Source organism: Maylandia zebra, linkage group LG6, assembly GCF_041146795.1.
Source record: "Maylandia zebra isolate NMK-2024a linkage group LG6, Mzebra_GT3a, whole genome shotgun sequence".
NCBI classification, from domain to species: Eukaryota; Metazoa; Chordata; class Actinopteri; order Cichliformes; family Cichlidae; genus Maylandia; species Maylandia zebra.
The window spans coordinates 8,973,605-8,996,886 of record NC_135172.1 but is presented as its reverse complement, the minus strand read 5'-3'; the positions used below and the strand labels follow the sequence as shown (position 1 = coordinate 8,996,886).

The 23,282-nt window shown below is 39.7% G+C and overlaps 3 protein-coding genes across 4 annotated transcripts in view; 2 read left to right on the top strand and 1 right to left on the bottom strand.

Annotated features, from left to right (window-relative positions):
- Positions 1–571: 571 nt before the first annotated feature.
- On the bottom strand, positions 572–2,204 carry LOC101483560 (transcription factor IIIA). Its single transcript, XM_004574428.5, has one exon. It carries the CDS (start codon positions 2,187–2,189, stop codon positions 972–974), a length of 1,218 nt encoding a protein of 405 aa, XP_004574485.1. The 5' UTR covers positions 2,190–2,204; the 3' UTR covers positions 572–971.
- yju2b (YJU2 splicing factor homolog B) lies at positions 2,125–7,469 on the top strand. 2 transcript variants are annotated; one of them, XM_076884621.1, is made up of 10 exons: positions 2,125–2,241; positions 2,946–2,995; positions 3,107–3,160; positions 3,251–3,333; positions 3,849–3,904; positions 4,005–4,065; positions 4,230–4,372; positions 4,630–4,802; positions 6,010–6,148; positions 6,277–7,469. In XM_076884621.1, the coding sequence occupies exons 2-10, from the start codon at positions 2,993–2,995 to the stop codon at positions 6,768–6,770; spliced, it is 1,206 nt and encodes a 401-aa protein (XP_076740736.1). In that variant the 5' UTR covers positions 2,125–2,241; positions 2,946–2,992; the 3' UTR covers positions 6,771–7,469. The 2 variants fall into 2 exon arrangements, with proteins under 2 accessions (XP_076740736.1, XP_004574486.1); XM_004574429.2 differs by having other exon boundaries at positions 2,125–2,248.
- A 2,953-nt stretch (positions 7,470–10,422) lies between these two features.
- c3b.1 (complement component c3b, tandem duplicate 1) overlaps positions 10,423–23,282 on the top strand; it is a 32,861-nt gene continuing 20,001 nt past the window's right edge. The window contains exons 1-21 of the mRNA XM_012915780.4: positions 10,423–10,555; positions 10,645–10,662; positions 10,781–10,816; positions 11,979–12,017; positions 12,329–12,518; positions 13,230–13,395; positions 13,648–13,718; positions 13,951–14,042; positions 14,438–14,520; positions 14,609–14,696; positions 15,605–15,707; positions 16,805–16,919; positions 17,795–17,910; positions 18,012–18,155; positions 18,317–18,529; positions 19,811–20,014; positions 20,322–20,477; positions 20,592–20,721; positions 21,432–21,500; positions 21,829–22,104; positions 22,721–23,042. Coding sequence (XP_012771234.3) covers positions 10,476–10,555; positions 10,645–10,662; positions 10,781–10,816; positions 11,979–12,017; positions 12,329–12,518; positions 13,230–13,395; positions 13,648–13,718; positions 13,951–14,042; positions 14,438–14,520; positions 14,609–14,696; positions 15,605–15,707; positions 16,805–16,919; positions 17,795–17,910; positions 18,012–18,155; positions 18,317–18,529; positions 19,811–20,014; positions 20,322–20,477; positions 20,592–20,721; positions 21,432–21,500; positions 21,829–22,104; positions 22,721–23,042 — 2,711 coding nt within the window. The 5' untranslated portion in view covers positions 10,423–10,475. The remainder of the gene's footprint in view (positions 10,556–10,644; positions 10,663–10,780; positions 10,817–11,978; positions 12,018–12,328; positions 12,519–13,229; positions 13,396–13,647; positions 13,719–13,950; positions 14,043–14,437; positions 14,521–14,608; positions 14,697–15,604; positions 15,708–16,804; positions 16,920–17,794; positions 17,911–18,011; positions 18,156–18,316; positions 18,530–19,810; positions 20,015–20,321; positions 20,478–20,591; positions 20,722–21,431; positions 21,501–21,828; positions 22,105–22,720; positions 23,043–23,282) is intronic.

Sequence of the window (23,282 nt, the reverse complement as noted above, 5' to 3'; positions counted from 1 at the left end):
GACAGCAGGTGTGTCACTCAGCGTTTACACTGCAATCTGCCTTTGGTGGCTTTAAGGCAGCAACTGTGACGTTCACTAGTAGAACTGACACACAAAACAAAACGACGACTACACTACACACTAACCACACAAGACAACACACTAAAAGAGACTCCAAACACGGTAAACGTCACAAATCTCTCAGGTTTCAAAACTCTTGCTCTCTCTCTCTCTCTCGCCGGTCACTCCTAAAACTTCCCCCTCTTCCCAAACAACCAGATGCCACATGTTGCCATATCATTTTTGATTGGTCAACACGGCACATTTTTCCACCACATCTGAAATTCAAGCACTTTTCAAACCTTGAAAAGACAACATTGAAATTCAAGCATTTTCAAGGATTTCAAGCACCCGTACGAACCCTGAGTTCAAAGGATTTGAAGACTGTTTTATTATTAGTCTTAAGACTTGAATTACCAACAGATAAATGTCAACACCGAGCTCTGCATTTTAGTTGTACTGAACTCCTGGACAGGTTATATTATGACCCACTTATTTAAATGAACATATAAGAGCACTCAAGAAAAACAAATACATTCCACAGGTTTTATTGAAATACTGTCATTATGTAGTAACAAAACACCCATCACATTTTTTCAAGTTTTATACAGTAAAAAAAATATATTTTCTTAAATACAAACACCAAACATAAATAACTGAATGGCTCTGGGGAAAAACAAAACAGTGTAATGTTTTTCTACAATGAAACACTGCAGCGGACATAACCCAGAGGACAGACAACCAGGATCACGTTCCACTTCTTCATTCTGAATTCCCTTTCAGAAAGACTGTAAATTATAATGAATCAACCAATGACCAGTGTTCAACACCAAGACTCCCAACAACCATGTCACAAATAATATATATTATAAATGCTCTGTTAAAAGTGCCTGCTGTCCACACAAAACTGGGGTGCTCCTCTTCATTTGACGCTACACTGATAATGGTGTAGCCAGGGTGTTTGTAAGTCCCTGCCTGTCCACAGCAGGGCTGCACAGCAAGGATGCGTCCTGTAGGAGAGACACCAGCTCAAAAGGGCCAGGCTGGTCAGCTTTCTCTTGTGAAGACTGTCTATGCGCTGCATGTTCGGGTTGCATTTTGTAGACCACTCTCTTTGTTTCACAGTAACCGCTTAACCTCGAAGCAAGAGATCTTTTGGCTCTTGGCTTCTTCAGCTTCTTCCTCTGTGGGTCGTGGACGACGCTGTGACGCTGGAGGCTCTGGTTCATGGCGAACGTCTTCCCACAGCCGGCATGGGTGCAGACGAAGGGTCGGTGCTCCTCGTGGAAGGAGCTGATGTGGCTCTGCAGGTTGAAGGCAGTGGTGAACGACCTGTCACAGGTATCCCTGGGACATTTGAGGACCACTCTCATTTCAGAGTGGATGTGCTGATGCTGCTGCAGAAACCAGGTGTCCCTGAACACTCGGCTACACTGCTCACACTTCAGGGTGACTCTATGCTGCTCCTTCCTGTGCTTCAGGTACTCGGTCCAGGTCTTCCCCGTGAAGACACAGCTCTCCTCTTTGCAGGGGTACCCTCTGTGGACCTTCTCGTGACGCTTCAGTTTGCTGGGGAAGCTGAATCGCATCTGGCAGCCTTCATAAGTGCACTGATAAGGGGGCAGCTGAGTGTGCTGCTCACACATGTGAGATTTGAGCTGTTTGTTCTTCTTGAACTCGAGGCCGCAGCCCTCAAACCTGCAGACGTATTTCCTCGGCTCCAGGCAGTGGATGCGGCCGATGTGTCGGGCCCGGTTTGCGTTGGTGGTGAAGGCCTCCGCGCAGCCGTCCACGGTGCACCGGAAAGGCTTCTCTCCGCTGTGACTGAGCTCGTGCCTCGCTAGGTGGTACTTACTACAGAACGCCTTACTGCAGCCGTCGCGCTCGCACGAGTACGGCTTCACCCCCGTGTGCTTACACAAGTGAGCGTCCAGTTTCCACTGTTTGTTGTAGGCAGCCGAGCAGCCGCTAAACGAACAGATATAACGTTTGTATGAGTCCACTTTCGCTTCCATTTCTGCGGCATTGACAGGCGAATTGTTTTTAGCTCGCTCAAAAACACGTTTTTTCTCCCGATACCGGCGCTTCCCAGAGGGCTTTTCGACGTGACGCCACTTCCGATGCCAGGAAATTACGTCTTCATTACCCATCAACCCTCTGATGTTGTTGTTGTGCAGCAGCAGTACAAACGGCAGTTCCAAGGTTGTTTGTGAGTATACCTTAGATTTTCGTCCACGAGTAATCACAGCTGTTGGATCTTTCAAATGTCACTGCAGTGATTTTTTATTTATGGATGTTTTTGTGTTCACGTTCTTCTCATTCACGCTAGTAGCAGGCGCTAACATTAAGTAGCAAGCTAGCTTTGCTAAGGCTACGTAGCCTTCGGCCAGCTTGCGATAGCTCATCCTCTCCAGCAATTTGTCAAAATACCTTTTGATATAGTGTTTAATGTACACGACACTAGTGTAACAGAAATGCTTTCAGTGTTCACGTGCTCTTTAACAAACTAATTTCGACGTTTTGCGCTTCGAAGACAGTTGGTTTCTTTTGTTATACATCCGAATCAGAGCTTCATTTTGTCTTTAGCTGTTTGTTAAAAGATTACTGGGCTATTTGTTTCAACGTGCTTTCAGATGAAATCAGTTTCACCAGCTTTTGAAATATTAGGTAGCGAGGTGCGGTGTTTTATGCTGTCTGTGGTTTAGAAGATACTCGGGGAGTGAAACTATGATAACATATGCAAAGCTATGTGTTCCTTGCGAAATCAGTATGTTTCCTAACTTACAGGATACTTTTCAAATATTCTTAAAAATAATTAAGGAGGGCGCTTAAATTGCTACAATGAAAGGTACATTAACCTTACTGTTACAGTGTGGTGTCAATGACTGACCTTCTTTTTTTGTCAGGTGAAAAGGAGTGAGTTCACTCCTGGGGCAGCGTTCCAGTTGTCACAATGGTAAGCTTTAATTCAGCTGTTTCCAGGGATGCACACAATTGGAAATACTAGCTAAAGAATAATAGTTTGTATTCTTTATTAATAAAGTCTTCTGCATTGTTTTCTTGACAGGGTGAAAGAAAGGGAACAAACAAGTATTATCCTCCAGATTTTGATCCGGCCAAGGTATGTTAGATCACACAAACTTTATGGGTGTCAGTTGTTTTAATTTTACTTTTTTGCACGGCTTACATTTTTACCATTCGTTATCTTTAGCATGGATCCCTCAACGGCTACCATAAGACCCACGCCCTGCGTGAGAGAGCCCGGAAACTGTCCCAGGGCATCCTCATTATCAGGTTAGTGCACACTTGTAGAGTAGTAATGAACTGAGGCCGGAGATGGGAAATTATTACATTTTCAGTCTTGTATGAGTTACCGTCCACAAAAATATTTGTACATTCAAATGACAGACGCCACAGTATAGCTGTGGCTTCATGAATGATATTCTACCACCACCATCACCATATGATTAAAAATAAGAAAAATGATACATGTACGTGTATATGTGTATTATATAGTTATTAGAGTTTTGTGTGTTTTTGATTAGTATTCATTTTTGTTTGGCTTTTTCTCCAGCTTTAGCTTTTTTCTGTCTAGAATTGTATGGATTTAGTTTTATTGTTTTATAATAACTTATTATCATTTTTGTGTTAAATTACAGAAAATAGCCAAATGGTGAATCTATTAAAATAAAGCGTTTCCTTTTAATGGCAGAAACATTGAACAGAACCTGGAGCTTTTGTATATAAGGGTTTTTCTTTAAAACTCACCCAAATTACATGTTTTAATGATCTATTTTGGTTCCATCAAGGTTTGAGATGCCTTACAACATCTGGTGTGATGGCTGCAAAAATCACATTGGCATGGGTAAGTTTGGAATGAATGAATGATAAGATTGTATCATTTTTTTTGAGGTACAATCAGTCCTGCTTTTCATTTCCACAACACTGATGTGTTGTTTGCACAGGGGTTCGGTACAACGCGGAGAAGAAGAAAGTGGGGAACTATTACACCACGCCAATTTACAGGTAAACGGGGGATCAGGTCAGCTGTTAAAAGAAAAAGCTTTTGCTGTTGTGCAAACTTTAAATCAGAACTATAAACGTGTGTGTTTGTATGCTGCACTTTACAGTATCACAGTAAAATTCATCTTGAAGCTGTCCTCGAATTAAAATCTTGTTTCCTTAACCAGATTTCGGATGAAGTGCCATCTCTGTGTGAACTACATTGAGATGCAGACAGATCCAGCCACTTGTGACTATGTCATAGTAAGCGGGGCTCGCAGGAAGGAGGAGCGCTGGGACATGGCTGAGAATGAACAGATTCTCACTACAGGTAACACAGTTGTGGCTTTTACAAACAAATAAATGGTTTGGTCAGTGCTCTTACCTGCACTGTGTGTAAATATTATGCACAAAATAATCATTTTTCTGTGTTGGACAGAATCATATAGACAGCACATATCACATCAAAAGACATCTCCACAAATGGTTGTTTGAATACTTGATGTAATCTGATGTCATTTTTACAAAAAAAGTGCTTGTTTGTTGCTACTCGATACAATGTAACTTTCCTTGTTCCTCTTTGGACAGAGCGGGCAGAGAAGGAGAAGCTGGAGACGGATGCCATGTACAAACTGGACCACGGTGGGAAAGACAAGGAGAAGCTAAAAAAGGCTCTGCCGTCTCTGTCAGAGATCCAGGATTATCAGGCCGGGAAGAAGGATGACTTCCAGCTCAACAGCACCCTCCGTAGGAAATTCAGAGTAAGATATTGACATCCTTTTGGCCATTGCAGTAATACTACTTTTCTCATTTGCTTAGACATTCAGAAGTAACATTTTCTAAATGTTTCACTCAGGCCTAAAATTAAGGTCGGTGGCTGGAATGACACCCTTTGCTTGCAGAAAACATTAAGACATTATAAAATAAAGTACACCATTGTAAATTATTATTATATTTTCACTCAGTCATTACACATTTCAAAAGAAAAATACAACACATGCCAGTAAAACTTTAATGTCTGCTGTGTTAATTTATAATGCATAGAATATAGCATGTTTCAAATGAAAAGCTAAATCTTGTTGCCCCCTACAGCGGCACTTTTCATATTTTCTTTTGTGTGTTTTCAAAAAAATCAAGCATTTTCTTCATTTATTTTAGTCACGTGTCTGTGAACTGATATTCACATTAAAGACCTAAACTACTGCTAGTGAAAATAAAATATGCATGTAACTGCATTTTCCTCAACACTCTCTGTAATAGTCTTTTACTCATCCTTTTACATACCTTTGTGTTATCACGGGCCTAGACGTCTGTCAGCGACCCCACCAGGCAGCCTCTGGACATCAGGACCAAAATGTTCGTTCTCTGGCTGGTTGCTGTGGGTTTCTGGCTGTCACTGTAAAGTTGTCCAGAAAGCGGGTGCTGTACAAACTTTAGTGCTCATAGTTTGTAGGATTGCCCACTGTCCCACAGAACTTTAAAATTGACAGTTTTCATTGTTAAAACAAAATTTGTGCCCCACTGCTGAAGCCAGCATGTTTCAAAGGACACAACTTTTACTGTAAAGGTAAACAAGCTTCATTTCCAGTTTGCATGACACTTTGGGGTGTTTTACTACTGCTAGTTGGCGAATGCTTATACATAAGTCTGCGCCTTTCCTATAAACCATGGCTGACTGTGGCAATCTGCTACTGACTGAAGTAATCACAGACAGGTTTTCAGTGCAACAGCTTACACTTGTTTGAAGTGTACGGTGTTGCACAGACCAACAGGAGTCAACCTATAGTACTCTCAGCTGGTCAGGGAATACACATTCCTGTATTTGGTGGTTGCCAGGCAGCTACTACCTAGTCTCTAGGCCTGTGTGACTGGATTTTGTTTTCAAATTTTCCTTCAAGCTCTGGATTTTAATGACAAAATTAAAAGTTTCATACAATGTCTTCCTTGTCGTGTTGCTTGGCTGTATAGGAAGAGAAGAAAGTTCTGGCTGATCAGGAGGAGAAGGATAATGCGGTGAGGATGAGAACCAACTTATCCATCCCACTGTTACCAGAGAAGGAGGAGGATAAGAAACTGGCAGCACTACTTACCTACCAGGCACCTGACTGTAAGCAACATATTTTGTCACAAGTATATAAATTTAAAGAGCGTATAGTGAATTATTTACCGTCTCACTTTGAAAATGTCTGAAATCCTTTACAATTTCTGCATCATTTTCTCCTCATTTCCGATTAGCATATGAGGACAAACAGCAGAGCAAAAGGAAGGAGATCGCCTCTCGTTCATGGTTTAACTCTGCGTCAACACCACCAGGTGGTGCTGCAGGCAGCCTGCTCCATAAGCTTGGACTCCAAGGGAAAGAAATAGCTGTGGCCAAAGCCCTGGGTTCCTCACACAGTCCTTTAATCCGCAAACGGACATCACAGTCTGGAAACAAGACTGAACAGTGTGCCACCATCACCCGCAGAAAGTCACACCATGATGTCAGCACAAGCGATGGGGACATTTCATTGGCCACACCCACAGTGGAAACCCCATGTATAGTATCGGAACAAATGGTTCAGAATGAGACAAATGGTGATGGTTTCAAGGAAGTACATATCAGACCTACAGAGGAAGCAGACAAAAAACTGACAAATGGAAAGGTGGAGGACCGGAGTAAATGCTCAGGAGGAGTCACATCTCTGGTGGCAGACTACAGTGACTCGGATTCAGAGTCTGGACAGTGAGACTGAATGATAAATGGGACACTTTGTGTTTTCAGTGAAGAGTCACAAGAAAAATGGAGATAAAAACAAACTGTAGATATTTGTCACAGCTGCAGACGTCTAACATATGCTTCTTTTATCTGCTGAAGTAATAGTGCTGCATTCATCTTTAAGATCTGTGTGGCCTGCAGATTACAGTGTCATGTGTGAATGTGTTGGAAAAAATGTTTAGAACTTGACCCAGCATATGGTATTTGGTTATCTAATCTACATCCCTCAGATTCCCAAACATGTGTCCCAGTAATAAAACAGCCAAAAAGCTTGTAAAATTAAATGTCAACTGCTTCATCTAGTATTGCTGCATTTTTGTTTAAATTTTAGTTCAGTATGTTGGCTCAAAGTGTTGAAATTATCCATCCACAGTAGAATAACTTGTACCAGATGCAAAGTTCATTTTTATCACAGGCCTGAGGGGTTTACTGCAAAGGAGCTTCAACACAGCCGGTCCTTTGACTTCGGCTGGCTTTACAAATCCCAGCTGAAGATAATCACAGTCACAAGTGTGGTTACCAGCCAGGTTTTCTGATTCAGACTTTGTGTGCACTCACACAAAAAGGGGCACAAAATGATCTCTATGAGCGCTGCCTACTCCAATCGTTGATGTTATCAGATGATGATGAAACAGGGATTACAAATGAATAAAGAATATAAGAAACAGAACACTGTTGCAATAACATAGGAAATGAATACTGCAGAAAATCATTGCTCTTAGGATTTAACCTGCAAAGTGGAAAGTAATTATTTGTAGATCATTATTTTATCGCTAATTCTCAGTATTGGGAGTTTATTTTTAAAGTGACAGCTGCACATTGGCGCTCTGAAGCTTTAAAGTGGATACATTTCAACATTAAAGGTTAATGTAGGCGCTGGGGATTTCCCTGTAGTTTATTGCCAGATTGAAAAGCAATTAATTTTATTGATTTATCTTTGGTGATAAACACCCAGATCAGTTTGCTGCTCTAGTAGCTGCAATTACAGCAGTGTAAAAAAAACCCTTAGCAGCAGATTCAAAGTATATGTCAATGAGGTGTGAGACCATATGTAGACTTGGGAGGTTGTTAAATACTTTCATGAAATAAAGAAACTTAAAAAAAAAGCTTGAGTAATTGTCAGCATATGCATGCCATGTCTGAAAGCGTTGGTGTATGAGTGAGCATGTGCCAACACCAAAAACCAAAATGCTTTGTTAACCAAGCAGCACCCATTAGGAAAAGAAAGGAGGCCCTGGCAGGGCTTCTTTATAGAGCGTCTTAGCCTGACCTGCTCATTTCCATAAAACAGTTCCTACAAACCTGGACAACTACAGGGAGTGCAGAATTATTAGGCAAGTTGTATTTTTGAGGAATAATTCTATTATTGAACAACAACCATGTTCTCAATGAACCCAAAAAACTCATTAATATCAAAGCTGAATGTTTTTGGAAGTAGTTTTTAGTTTTAGCTATTTTAGGGGGATATCTGTGTGTGCAGGTGACTATTACTGTGCATAATTATTAGGCAACTTAACAAAAAACAAATATATACCCATTTCAATTATTTATTTTTACCAGTGAAACCAATATAACATCTCCACATTCACAAATATACATTTCTGACATTCAAAAACAAAACAAAAACAAATCAGCCACCAATATAGCCACCTTTCTTTGCAAGGACACTCAAAAGCCTGCCATCCATGGATTCTGTCAGTGTTTTGATCTGTTCACCATCAACATTGCGTGCAGCAGCAACCACAGCCTCCCAGACACTGTTCAGAGAGGTGTACTGTTTTCCCTCCTTGTAAATCTCACATTTGATGATGGACCACAGGTTCTCAATGGGGTTCAGATCAGGTGAACAAGGAGGCCATGTCATTAGTTTTTCTTCTTTTATACCCTTTCTTGCCAGCCACGCTGTGGAGTACTTGGACGCGTGTGATGGAGCATTGTCCTGCATGAAAATCATGTTTTTCTTGAAGGATGCAGACTTCTTCCTGTACCACTGCTTGAAGAAGGTGTCTTCCAGAAACTGGCAGTAGGACTGGGAGTTGAGCTTGACTCCATCCTCAACCCGAAAAGGCCCCACAAGCTCATCTTTGATGATACCAGCCCAAACCAGTACTCCACCTCCACCTTGCTGGCGTCTGAGTCGGACTGGAGCTCTCTGCCCTTTACCAATCCAGCCACGGGCCCATCCATCTGGCCCATCAAGACTCACTCTCATTTCATCAGTCCATAAAACCTTAGAAAAACCAGTCTTGAGATATTTCTTGGCCCAGTCTTGACGTTTCAGCTTGTGTGTCTTGTTCAGTGGTGGTCGTCTTTCAGCCTTTCTTACCTTGGCCATGTCTCTGAGTATTGCACACCTTGTGCTTTTGGGCACTCCAGTGATGTTGCAGCTCTGAAATATGGCCAAACTGGTGGCAAGTGGCATCTTGGCAGCTGCACGCTTGACTTTTCTCAGTTCATGGGCAGTTATTTTGCTCCTTGGTTTTTTCCACACGCTTCTTGCGACCCTGTTGACTATTTTGAATGAAACGCTTGATTGTTCGATGATCATACTTCAGAAGCTTTGCAATTTTGAGACTGCTGCATCCCTCTGCAAGATATCTCACTATTTTTGACTTTTCTGAGCCTGTCAAGTCCTTCTTTTGACCCATTTTGCCAAAGGAAAGGACGTTGCCTAATAATTATGCACACCATAGGGTGTTGATGTCATTAGACCACACCCCTTCTCATTACAGAGATGCACATCACACTAATATGCTTAATTGGTAGTAGGCTTTCGAGCCTATACAGCTTGGAGTAAGACAACATGCATGGAGAGGATGATGTGGACAAAATACTCATTTGCCTAATAATTCTGCACTCCCTGTATTGACATTATAAATAAACCTAACACATGTAACCTATGCATTTTACAGATTTTTTATTCATAATCAATCTCACTGCCAAGCATGTTGATATATGCTCAAACCGCTTCCATCTCCAGACTCAGCTGTCTTGGATCCTAGCAGAGGAAGGAATACTGAAGAGGAACTAGTACAAAGCATATTAATGATACAGCTGTGACAAATGCCTGAGGGACACGGGACAAAGCATCTGCCATGACATTATCTTTGATATGCTGAATGTCCAAATTGCCAGACTGAAAGAAAGCCCACCAGATGAGCCTGTGATTTGGGTTCTTCATTGAGTTTAAACCTGATAGGAGTTGATATGTGACATCTGCATGCAGCTTAAATGGGTGATCCCAATGGGGCCAAAATCTGAAACTGGGTCAGGTCCACCCACCAGTTGCTTGAAAAAAACAGACACAGATAACAAGAAAGCCAAGCCAGTGCTGTGTCAGTCACAAATAATACAACAACTTTACACATTTTCTTCATTACCACATGACTGCTGCGTGCACATTCAGTTGACAATGAAATGCACGGTTTGTGCTACTGCAACTTCCAGCTGAGCTTCATTCGTCATGTTAGTAAGTAAAATAAGTGAACTAAAAACAAAATGACCCTTTGCCCTGGTTAAGACCTCCCCATCATTCTTTGCCAAACAAGTCTATAGTTTGTTTTATTGATCAGCAGCTACATCCCTCCCCTTTCTATTGACTACAGTAGTTTTTGGGTCTCTCAAATTAGGTGACTGACTGGTAGCCATAGTCCACAGAAACTCCAAGACAATCGTTATGGTTCGACTGAAGCTACACAACATTTTATTCCTTGTACTTTTCTGCAACTCAAATGGACAATTTGACCATTCTAGGAGGTAAGAGGCTTTACTTACTCAGTACCTGCTGTGTGTTGGACATTACATCTTTGAGGTTTTGTATAATAATCGTGCTGTGATCTTTACAGGCATCCATGGAGGGACAGGTATGTATGTGTGTGCACAAACATGCTTACACAGGAGGTCTGTGAGCAAGAATCATATAGTACAGACAAGGTTAAGCCTCTGGTAGCTTCAGTTATTGTTTTTGAATCTCATCCCCAGATTTGTACCAATTGACCGATACTGGCATCTTCATGAGTAAGTAACCTTTGATGGATTCGGCCTAACAGAAAGCAAAATATGCATAAACTAAAAAAAGGAATAAGTTAAGAAATTAAGATGTGTTGATTCACTGTTTTTCTTTAACATGTATTTTAAAATATCAATTCATATTTATTACCCTCAATCTTTGGATATTTGCTCTCATTTCCTTATCAAACATATTCTCATCATGGTTTTGTGTGGCCTTTTCTGCTATAATGATTGAGAATTTCTTATGTCCCTTTTAAAAATATCATTAAGGCATGCTGTTTCTTATTCATTTGTTTTTTACATTTGTTATTGCAACTTGCATGTCATTATCCCCTCTCCGTTTTAATTGTAACCCTGTTAAGCCAGTCTGAAATAATTGCCAAAAATTTGCATTGTTTGAAAAGAGTTTATTGAACCTGGTGACATTTAAAGAAGAAGAAGAAATGAAATACTGTATATCAGTTTAAATTTGTATCATATTTGCTGCATGTGGCATATGTTTTGTGCAGTTTATTTATAACATGGTTTCTGCAGATGAGCACATGTGCTGACACACACACACACACACATCCCATACACAATTGTAACTGATTTGCAATATTACCAAGTACAGTTTTTCCTACTATGACAAAGAATTTTATTCTATTTTGTAGAGCACTTTATTCTATTGTATAAAGTATTTTATTCTTGTTGTATAGTGTGTTATTCTATTTTTTCTTATCCTATTCTATTGTGCTTTTCTTAACTTTTACTGATCTTAAACTTGTACTTTCTGCCGTGACCAAACAATTTCCCACCTGTGGGACTAATAAAGGTTTATCTTATCTTATCTTATCTTATCTTATCTTATCTTATCTTATCTTATCTTATCTTATCTTATCTTATCTTATTTCTTAAAATGAATTTTGTACAATTCATTTTTAATTAGGTTTTTTATTTAAGAAAAAAATCCCGCTGCTGATGCAGACGTCTCAAAATCTCACAAAATCTCATGCAACAAATATGGTACTTGGTATTACATAAGTAAATGTTCCCACACTGAAGATGAATAGAAAAATGCAGTGTCATGAGCCGTACATTGTTATATGTGCAAAATATGTTTTATCCGAGTCTCAGTTAGCAGCACTATGTGATGACTGAAATTAATACGTTTCCTCTTCATTTGTAGGAAAGAAAAACCACAGAAAACAATTAATCCTTCACCAAGGTACAGATGCTCACCAAATGCCTTCTCTTAATACATCAGTCAAACCAAATTGTATATTATGTTTACCAAAGTGTGTTCTATCTTTATTTGTTTTTGTTTTTTTTTTAAATTTTATTACTCTGTTAGATATTCATATTTCATGCTTTGGCTTGTCGGTTCAAAATGAAATTGGTTTTTTGCTAGAATTGTTCACCAGAGTAACATAGGAGTGCTGAAATTGTATAACAGTGGTGCTGCAGTAGCCACAATAAAGACTGAACCACTGGTGACAGTAGTATTACTGAAATCCATGTTTTGTTGCTCTCCTCCAGGTTCGTTCTGCTGGCTCCAGATGTGCTGAGGACAGACAGCGATGAGAACATCTACTTACAGGCTGATAGTGTGTCTGACCCCATTGCTGTCTCCATCGTGATCCAGAACTTCAACGAGGCTGTCACGTTATTACAGGACTCAGTCACACTAAATCAGGCAAATGGATTCAGCACCCTCAAGCCTATACAGGTGACTCAGCAAGCTCATATTTAAGGTTACCCATTCAACTCAAACAGAGGATACGTGCACAAGTGTCATTTATCGGAAGCTACTAACCTACATCTGAAAAATGTGTGAACTATTTGTGATATGATGTTCACTAAATAGCCTCAAACAGTTACAAAAGGAGAAGTGCAAAATCTTAGATGTTGATTGTTTTTTCTTAAAATAAAAAGAAGTCATTCTCATTGTTGCATGCAGCCGCCTTCGCTCATATTTATTTATTGTTAGCTCATCCAGTCAAAGCACCAGTGAGCTAATGCGATGGTAAGACGTTGCCCCTCCTAAAATTCCCAAGAATTTGTCCCCCTGAGAGTCAGTTTGTTGTGGAACGAGATTAATTTGTACAGCTTGTCTTGGATATGAATGTTTGTGAACTTCCTTGACTTCTCAGTTAATTTAGGTTCTCACTACCTTGTGCCGTACAGGCAACCAGTGCCAACATAACTGTCTTTCTGTACTTCACACATTGTAGTAACCTGTCAACTGTAATGGATCCTGAGCAAAATCATCTTTGACATTCTGGTTGACAGAATGTAATCCAAACTGTTTCAAATTGAAATAAATGCTAAAGTCAAAGTGAATGAAAGAAATTAGAAATAAAATACTGATAAAATTCACTGACTGAGAGCAGCTTTTGAGAGTAACTGTCTTCTATATCACAATCACATCTCATCGCAGCTTTCCTCTGATTTACTGAATCGCGAAGAAAAGAAGAAGAAATTGGTGAATTTGAAAGTGACCTTTGGAGGTTTCCACGTTGAGAAGAGGCTATTGATGGTAACCTTTCACTCTGGGTACATCTTTATCCAGACAGACAAACCCATCTACAACCCAGGAGATACCGGTGAGAACAGAGGATATTCATTAAAACTTCAAAGAAAACTTCAAAATAAAGATGCGAACAATTAAAACAACTATAACATGACTAGACGAGATAGTTTTCAGGTTGAATCTTAAATAGCGTATTTGTTAAGGACTATTTTGAGATGATAGTGATAGTGGTTGCTAAAACGTTTCCAGTAGCAAAGATCATAAATAATAATTTTGTTTGACTGATTTAAAAGAAATGTCCACTTTCTTTTCCTTTCGTCTCCAGTTCGACTTCGAGCCTTTGTGTCTTCTCCAACCTTTAGGGCCTTCAACAACTCCATCGAAATAGATATTGAGGTGAACAAACCATTGATTGCAAATATAAAATTTTTTTTTGTGAATGCTGAAATATAAAATGGTTGTGCCAAAAGATGTTAAAACCATCCATGTGACAGTACAAGAGGGATTGTCCTGTAGCTACATAACTTGGTAGCTTTTGTAGAAACTGGATTCTGGCAGTATTTTGGTGATAACCCTGTCATGTACTGAATGTATCAGCTCAAATGCTGACGTAGTTTCTGTGTTATAGAATCCAGATGGTGTGGTGGTTAAACAGGTCTCCAGGACCAGGGCTGTTGATGGGATCTTTTCAGAAACATTTCCACTCTCTGAATACGTCAAGTAAGTATCGACTCATTTGGTAACTATTTCGTTATATTACAAGCTGTGTGAAAGTTTAACACAGATGTTTGATAGATTCTTGGCTTCTAAGTCGTCTTATCAAATTTTTAGGAAGTCATCATTCCAGTATGATTTTATCTCATGCACATGGTTACTTTAGGCCACCACCTGCACCAGTTTAGATTTTAGAGTATCTTACAAATGCTGACTGGGTGGCACACAGAGTACCTGTTTGCTGCTTAATATGTGCAGCGAGTCAGCAAGACGAACAACATGGCAGAATGTTAGAATCTCAGTTAGGAAAGAGAAGAACAAAAGCAAAGACATTTTATTTGACCTTTACATTGTTGGGATGAACAGTGCGTTGGGTGTTGAGCAACATTTATGTCTTATAGTGAAGGAACATGGATTATTAAAGCAAGGTTTGACCACTGGGAGGAGAACACTTTCACCTCTCAGTTTCAGGTGAAGAAATATGGTAGGTGGAGTTATTATGCTAATCAAATGAATAATATCTTTCCCTGTGTTTTCTGAATGTCACATTCATTGTAATGTTTCTTTTTTAGTGCTTCCTGCCTTCAATGTTACCTTAACACCCAAGAAGACCTTCCTTAGCTTGGATGACAGTGAACTGGTAGTAGAAATCTCAGCCAGGTTTGTTTATTACACTTAAACACACCAACAAACTCTCTTACTTGTGACATCCTTTGGTCATATTTAGTCTCTAACTAAATCCTAGCCTTTCAATGCTATTGAAACCTGTTTATTTGTCTGACTTGTTGAAGCCCCGTGTCCCCACTCGTTCCCTTCGGACAGCTGAGCAGTTGTTGCTTTCGGTCCCAAAGTCACGGCTGAAACTTAGAGGAGACCAAGCGTTGTCTGTCGCAGCGCCGATGCTTTGGAATAACCTTCCTCTCCATATTAGACAGGCTTCATCAGTTCCAGTTTTTAAGTCCTTATTAAAAACCTATTTTTATTCCCTGGCTTTTAACTCTGTGGATAACTGACATTTTTATTAATTTTATTGCTATGTCTGGTTTCTGCTTTCTATTATTATATTTATATTTGTATTGTACAGCATTTTGGTCTACCAGGTGTGTTTTAAAGTGCTATATAAATAAATGATGATGATAATGATGAAATGTTATTTCCATCACAATGAATTTTAGGTTATTTTATTTAATCTTGGGCTGAGTTGAGTATAAACTCTTCTAAACTCTTCCTTAGAAATGATGTCCTACCCTGTAAACAGACTCTAGAATTTAAAAATACAAATGTAATGACATTCTTAGCCATAAGAACATTCATGGTCATCATTTTCTGGACTTTGTATTTTCTCTGAAGCAGCACGTTGGGGCTTCAAAATACATATTTAAGGCTCATCTGCAATGCCTTAGTTTTTCTGACCCAGACGTTACGTCCATGTTTTTTACTGTCTGTCCAAGAGGTCATTAGAGCAACTGCATTTTCTGTGTTGGCTTCATTTGGCTTGGGAACTGTTAGATAGGTATTATAAACACACCATTGACTGGTGGATAACTGTTTTGAGGACTGTGTTTCAGGTACCTGTATGGAGAGCCAGTCCAGGGGACAGCTTATGTTGTGTTTGGAGTCAAGCTCAATAAAGAAATGATAAGATTACCTTCAGTGAAGCAGGTGTCAGATGTAAGTTTACTCTAAACGTTTACATTACTATGGCTGTAGATTTTGGCCTCTGTATTTCAGATCTATGTCAAAATTAATGTGCTTATTTGCTTCCTTTTACTTATCTATTATTTTTGTTTAGCTCTGGTGTTAAACAACCATACTGGGACAGTAAAAAAAAAAAAGGTGACAAAAAGAGACACTGTTAGCAGCTACTTCTGTTAATAACACTTAGGCCTTAGTCACACAGGCCTGCAGCATCATATCTGGCAACCACCTGTTGCAAGGATAACATATCTATGCTTTAATCAGGTGTGAGTGGTTGGTGGCATTCACTGTGAAATCAGTTGTTAAAGCCCCAGTAACATGGGCCTGGAGACCAGCCAGTGACCCCTGGGCCTGCTATTTGAAAAATCTCTGTGTGACTGCTTTGGTTGCTTGCAGGTCATGTGAAAGACAATAGCTCACCTGCAAAAACCTACTCACCTAGCAGTAGTGAAACTCTGAACAGAGTAATGCTAACTGGAAGACACAACTTCTGCTCTCAAGATAGCATTCTCTGTCTTTGGTTTGTGTTGCACTTTTACAAGTTTTACTACGACTCAGAAAGCAAATGGGAAGTATTTGCAGACAACTCAGTGGGGTCACATACTGGTCACTAGGGCTGGGTGACTCAGACCATACCGGCTTATTCCATAAACCGCAATGCTTAAGTCATTTTTATCTATATGCAAAATAGTTGCAAGTAGTTTTAAAAAGGAAGTTGATGAGAGCCATGGGACTCAAACATACGGTGTGAGTGCAGCTGGAGAACAAAAATAGTAATTTATAAGAACTTAAAAAAGTTCTTATAACCCCCCCCCAAACAAACAAAGAAACCACCAAAGTCTTTGCTTCAACTAAATTTCAAATATTTCTTTGATGTATGAAGTTTGCGTACTCTGTGTACAGACAATAGCTTGCTGATGAAGCATCCTTGCCAAATGTCTTCATAAAGCATAGTGGCTGTAAAGAGGTGCTTGAGCCAAGAGTTTATATTAATAATTTTACATACTGGGTAGGCTAAATGGCCTTTATAGCTGCTAAATGTGTTGTCATAACTGTTTCTCTTCATGCAGCTTGATGGTGGAACTGTTACACTGAGCATGGAGGAGATCAAAAGTGCTTACCCCAACATTCGATCTTTGATCGGGAACTCTGTGTATGTCAAGGCCTCTGTGCTCACCAAGACAGGTAAACATGAAGTGTGAGCCAGAATTTCAGACAAACTAAAGAAAGTCAACATTTTGAACCACAAATAAATAAAACAATAAATAAAAAAAATAAAATAAAATAAGCACATTTAAAATCCTGCAAATCTAACACAACGATAAAATGTGCTGTAAATGAGCAGATTAATTTCGTGTGCTTTCTAATGCAACTAACTCAGAATTTTGGACATGGTGTTAAGTTGGCTTTGTAACTGCTTTATCTACTCACATTAGTTGATGATCAGCTTGTCAACTTTGCCTTGCTCCTTTTCTGATAGCCTAGTAAGATCAAACTCTCCGGTGTGTTGTAATTAACCACTGCTCGCCAGGATCAATAATGTCTGCTGTGAAACTCCAAACTGACGCAACTTACGCTCTGAATTGTATCAACATGCCCTTTAGCATTCTGGATAAACCAAAGTAATCAAAACCTTTGACTCTCTTTAGTATCATATTATTTGGAAATGTAGGTCATGTTGCTGCTGCTGGGGGGAAACAGTTAAAATGCTGAAAAGCAAAATCCTGTTTATCTGCTGCAGTACTAACTAACAGCTCAAGCAACAATAACTGAAAATGGACATGAAATGGTTCACCTTTAGTGCACCTCCACACTGCACAGAACTCTTTTCTCCAAGAACCTTTTGATTCTGTGTTCCACCATGCATCTATCCTTTCTCTTTTACTAATTCTTATCAGGGGCGTAGGGGGGCTAGAACCAGCTATCATAGAGTGAGAGGTGGGGTACACCCTGGACATGTCACTAGTCTGATGCAGGCTAGATTCTCTGTTCACAACATTAATTACGTCAGTGGTTATTTATATATATATATTTTTTGGATTGTTTGATGATCATTACAGGAAGTGATCTGGTTGAGGCCGAGAAGTCTGGCATTAAAATTGTGGAATCTCCCTACGTCTTATTGTTCCAAAACATACCAAAGTACTTCAAGCCAGGCCTGCCTTTTGACTTCACAGTAAGGGTCATTCTCTGCATTTTCATTCTATTTGAATTAATTATTGAAGTTCAAATAAATATTGTAGTGAGCATCTAAAAAGATAGAGCAATCTTTTCCAGATTCAGGTGAGCCACCATGATGGTTCCATGGCTCGTAACGTCCTGGTTAAGCTGAACTTGCTGGACACCCCATTATTCGTGCCCTCCGGAACCACCAGAGCTGCCATCAACATGCCCAAGAATGATCAACCACAAACCATCATTGTTAGTATGACTGTTCTACCTCACTGATTCTACCTGTGTGTGTGATCTATTTTTTTTTTTTAAAGTCATGAAGGCTAATAAGTTAGTTACATTTCTAGCTACAGGTATTGGTCTTAGTTTAATACTTTTTTCTTTTCTACTTGTTTGTTCCTCTTTTGCAGGCTGAAACAGCACAGGATGGCTTGAGACCAGAGCAGCAGGCAAAGCAGCAGTTCACTGTTTATTCCTACAGCACCCATGACCATGAAAAGAACTACCTGCATGTCTCCACAGGAACTACCACAGTGTCTTTAGGAGAAAGACTGTCCGTGAAGCTCACAGTCAGTCCTGCAGATGAGTCGTTCAGAGGATTCATCAAATTTATCACCTACCTGGTGAGCTGACATGTTCTAATACACGTGAACATAAAAAAGAATGTGGGACAATCAGCTGTCCACAAAAATAAAAAATAAAACACACAGTCAAAGATAAAGCAAATACAAATATCTATCTATCTATCTATCTATCTATCTATCTATCTATCTATCTATCTATCTATCTATCTATCTATCTATCTATCTATCTATCTATCTATCTATCTATCTATCTATCTATCTATCTATCTATCTATCTATCTATCTATCTATCTATCAAGAAAAAATATATCACTACAGCCGTCTTCTTCCGCTTTCAAGCATGAATGGCAAGGTCGTACTTTGATGAAGCCATTCCAAAACCTCTTTTTTTTGAGTCTTTGGGGGTGGACTTCATCTGTTTCATATTATAGTCCTTTTGCAAAACCCAAGTGCTCGTGAGCTTCAGGAAATAAACTGATGGTCAGACATTTTCCTTCAGGAAAGTCTTGTATAATTCATGGCTCCATCAAGTCATCCAGGTCCTGAAGCAGCAAAGCAGGCCCAGACCATCACACTACCACCATGACTGTTTGATGCTGTGCTAGCTTTATACCAGATGCAACAGCACTCACATTTTGTCTTGTGAATCCAAATGTGAGATGAACCTTTGTGTTCTTTTTGGTCAGCAGTAGTTTTCTCATTTGAACTGTCCCATGGATGCCATTATCGTTCAGTGTGTTTCTTATTGATGAATCAACACTGAATATGACTGAAGTAAGTGAGACCTGCAGTTCTTTATATGTTGTTCTAGCTTTGTTTGTAACCTCACAGATGAGCCGTTGATGCTGAGTTGTTGAGGCCAACCACTCCTGGGAAGGTTCTTTACTGTTTCAAGTTTTATCCATTTACGGATAATGGCTCTCATTGTGGTTCACTGGAGTCGTAATGCCTTAGAAATGATTTTGTAACCCTATTCAAACTGATAGAGGCAATAAAAAAGTGTGATAAATATGCAAAAATCTAAGAAATTTACAACAGGACAATCTGTCGGATGATGAGTGTAATCAGGATGCACTTGAGCTCAATTCTAAATGGCATGGCGAAGGCTGGAATTACCTTTGTATACGTTTTATATATATATATTTTCATCTTTTAATAATAGAGTGTTGTGTTTAGAAGTTTAAGGTGAAAAATAAATGTAATCCATTTTAAAATAACACGACAAAATAAAAGTGAAAAGTGAAGCACTTTGAATACTTCCTCGATACACTAAATATATGTGTGTGTGTGTGTGTGTGTGTGTGTGTGTGTGATTCTCAGATTCTCAGTAAAGGAAAAATCATACAAGCCGGGCGCATGGATATAACTGGTCAGCTGGTCACCAGCATCGGGCTGATGGTAACACCAGACATGATGCCATCGTTTCGTATTGTGGCGTATTACACTATTCCCTGGATGGACACAGAGGAGGTGGTGTCCGACTCCCTCTGGATAGATGTGGTGGATTCCTGTCTTGGAGGAGGGGTGAGTCCTCAGCTCTCTCACTCACTCAGAAGGTACAGTGTTTACCAGCTGGAGGGTTGGTGGTTAAACCCTGCCACCTTCAGTCTGCGTGTCAGAGTATCCTTGGGCGTGACACTGAACCCCCAGTTACTCCGGGTGTGTTCATTAACCATTATTAAACTAGTCTTAAATTATGATTTTATTGCATTCTTAAATGTTTCTGATAACAAGAAAACCAACAAACAAAAGTTTTTTTTTTCTTTTCTTTAGTCTTTTATGGTTCTGTTTGTGTGTTTTTGGGTTTTTTTGCTTTCATTCTCTGCTATAGCTCACAGTGGGGCCAGTGGACGGCGCACCCAGAGACTACCTTCCTGGGAAGATGTTTCGCTTTAAGATAAGAGGTGACCCGGGGGCAAAGGTCAGCCTGGTGGCCGTGGACAACGCTGTGTATCTTCTCAGCAGGGACAGACTTACGCAAAAGAAGGTGTGCTTTTTTGGATTTGGAAAATTTCTGTTTTATAATATTGATAATAGACTGAAAAAGACAATTGCAATGCAGAAGTCCTTTCACCTTTTGTTAATGGAACCCTCTGCTCAGATTTGGGATGTGGTCGAGCACGGTGATATTGGTTGCACACGAGGGGGAGGCCGAGATGCCAATGGGGTATTTCAAGATGCAGGACTGCTTTTCTCCTCCAGCCGTGGCTTTCAAACCCCAAATAGGAAAGGTATCTATCAGCATGGAGCATCTGTGGAAAGTTTAAACTTTTTAGTCCCTCTTTACCTTTATAGCAGCTGAAGACCATGTTTCTGCCGCAAATCAGACCTTTCTACATCTACTAAGGCCATTTCTTCTACAATCTGCTCATCACTTGGGCCATCATGGTGTATATTACAGTGCTGTCTATTACAGTGCTGTCTATTACAGTGCTGTATATTACAGTGCTTTCTATTAGGCATGGGTTTAGCTAAAAGTTAGTATACTAAAACTGACTTAAAACTAAGATTTATACAAATCCGGTCCCATAAAAACTTGGACATTTAGCTAAATGTACATAAAAATTCAGTGCAATGATTTGGAAATCACATAAACCCATATTTTATTCACAATGAAAAATGCAAATCATTGCATTTTTATGTTTATTTTAAACAATGTCACAGTTGTTTTGAAATTAGGGTATAACTGGCAAGTAGTTTCAGTTTTTTACATTAAGTGTAGCAGGCATCCGTTTATATTTAAGCCAATCTGTCCCCTTATATGTCTTGATGAATTGAATTAAACCCATACAAAGCAGTAAACCTCAGTGCAGTTGCGCATCTTATTCTTCTCCCTGTGTTACACCACCATGCCAGATGTCTCAACACTTCACAAATCCCACCTTAAACCCTGATTATGTATATAAAGATTAATAGTGTTATTCTACTCTTCTTCCCCCAGCCATGCAGTGTCCAGGCAATGCCAGAAGGCGGCGCTCTGCTGAACTGCTGCGACGTAAAGCACAGCTGGGTGAGTGCTGTCTGTTTTTTTAGTCAGCTGAGATTAGCTCGTATAAATTGTGCCTGCAGTTTAACTCTGCTTTCTATGCTTTTCCACCTTGTAACATTAGTGTGAAATTTATGGCATCAAATAAATAATTAAGTTAAGAGAAGGTGAATTTCATTAAATGTTATGGTTAAACAGCAGATGCAGGGCAACATTATCAATAATTTTATTATACGCACTTTTAGACATTTAGAATTTGGCATTTCATTAACATAGAAATGGCAAAATACAGAGTATCATACAACTGGTGCTGACCCTGCTGCTTACCTCTCTTCCACCCCTCTGCCTCCAGAGAGTCACTACAAGGAGAAGCTGCAGTATCGTTGCTGTAAAGATGGCCTTCGGGAGATCCCGATGCCGTACTCTTGCACACGACGCTCCCTCTACATCACTGAGGGATGGGAGTGCATCCGGGCGTTCCGCTATTGCTGCGCCACATTGAGGGACCAGCCGTTTAATACAGAGATTCCTACGACACCATCACCCACTACAACACCTGTTCCCACCACCACTGCTGCTCACATTATTATGCCACATCGGAGAATACATCTCTCGCAAGAGAACTTCAGTAATTTCTATACTTCTTTCTCATCAATTTGGCATTCATATCTTTGATTTTAGCTTGATATGTCAAAGCTTTTTACATTTAATTTAAAATTTAGCAGTATAACAATAAAATAGTTAATCAAAAATAGTTCATATTATTATTTAAAGACATTTCTAGATTTGGCACAAATCTAAAACTTTGGGTCCTCTCAAATCAGTTTAAGGACATTGACCTCTGCTAGCTTACTGGGAGCTGCTTCTTAGGAAAACAGTCTGCTTGACATTTACTGTTTTCCTGTGGAGCGCCAGTTGCAGCATTTTGTCCTCTTTTACTCACAGCACTGAAACTCTCTGATCAGGGCAGAAGGCATCTCCTGCTCCATCTACTGAGATCGCCAATAGATTTTTGGAGTTTAAGAGCACCTCATGTTCTACAGAAACATTTTATTTATTATGTAAAAAAAAGAAACAAAAAAACATTTCACTAATTTCTCCAATAATAACTATGGATGTAGTCAACACCAGTAAAAGCTAAACGCTTATACTTTAATCACATCTTGATTGTTTGATTAACAATCTGCTGGGTGTTGTCTAAAACACTATGTGCATAACTGTGTGAATATATTCAAATATTACAGACTGGAGATATCCTTCACCTGGACAACCTGGACTACAAGGACGACCTGGACTACAAGGACAACCTGGACTACCAGGACGACCTGGACTACCTGGACTACCTGGACCACCTGAAACTGAAGTATTGCGTTCATTTCCCGGCCAGCCTGGACCAATTGAATATGATGTGCTTAGTTCAATTGCAAAAGAGATCATCGAGGAAGGCGAAGAGGAAGAAGAGTATACAGATGAGGCTGACGTATATCTGCGTTCCAAGTTCTATGAGTCTTGGATGTGGATGGATGTTAACCTGCCCAATCAGGCAGATAGAGACAGCAGAGACGGGTGAGTAAATGATTAGACCAGAGGTTACATCTAATGAAGACAAGTCTGATTGGTTAGTTAGTAACTTGGTTGTTTCAGCTGCAAAGCGGGACATGCAATTAAACCACTGTTGAGTACTTGAGTCATAAACAATGTTGGTCAAATTACTTGAAAATAGTGTGCAGCAGACGTTAATGTTTTTGCCACTTTTTACGGAATCAAACTAAAAGTAATGTCAGTACCTCCAAGCTTTAAACGCTG

Bases quoted from the DNA above. Each gene is read 5' to 3' on its own strand.
- yju2b (XM_076884621.1), top strand. The intron at 4,373-4,629 runs GTAACACAGTTG...CTCTTTGGACAG, and splicing joins TGAACAGATTCTCACTACAG to AGCGGGCAGAGAAGGAGAAG. The intron at 4,803-6,009 runs GTAAGATATTGA...TTGGCTGTATAG, and splicing joins CCCTCCGTAGGAAATTCAGA to GAAGAGAAGAAAGTTCTGGC.
- LOC101483560 (XM_004574428.5), bottom strand. From the start codon at position 2,189: ATGGGTAATGAAGACGTAATTTCCTGGCATCGGAAGTGGCGTCACGTC.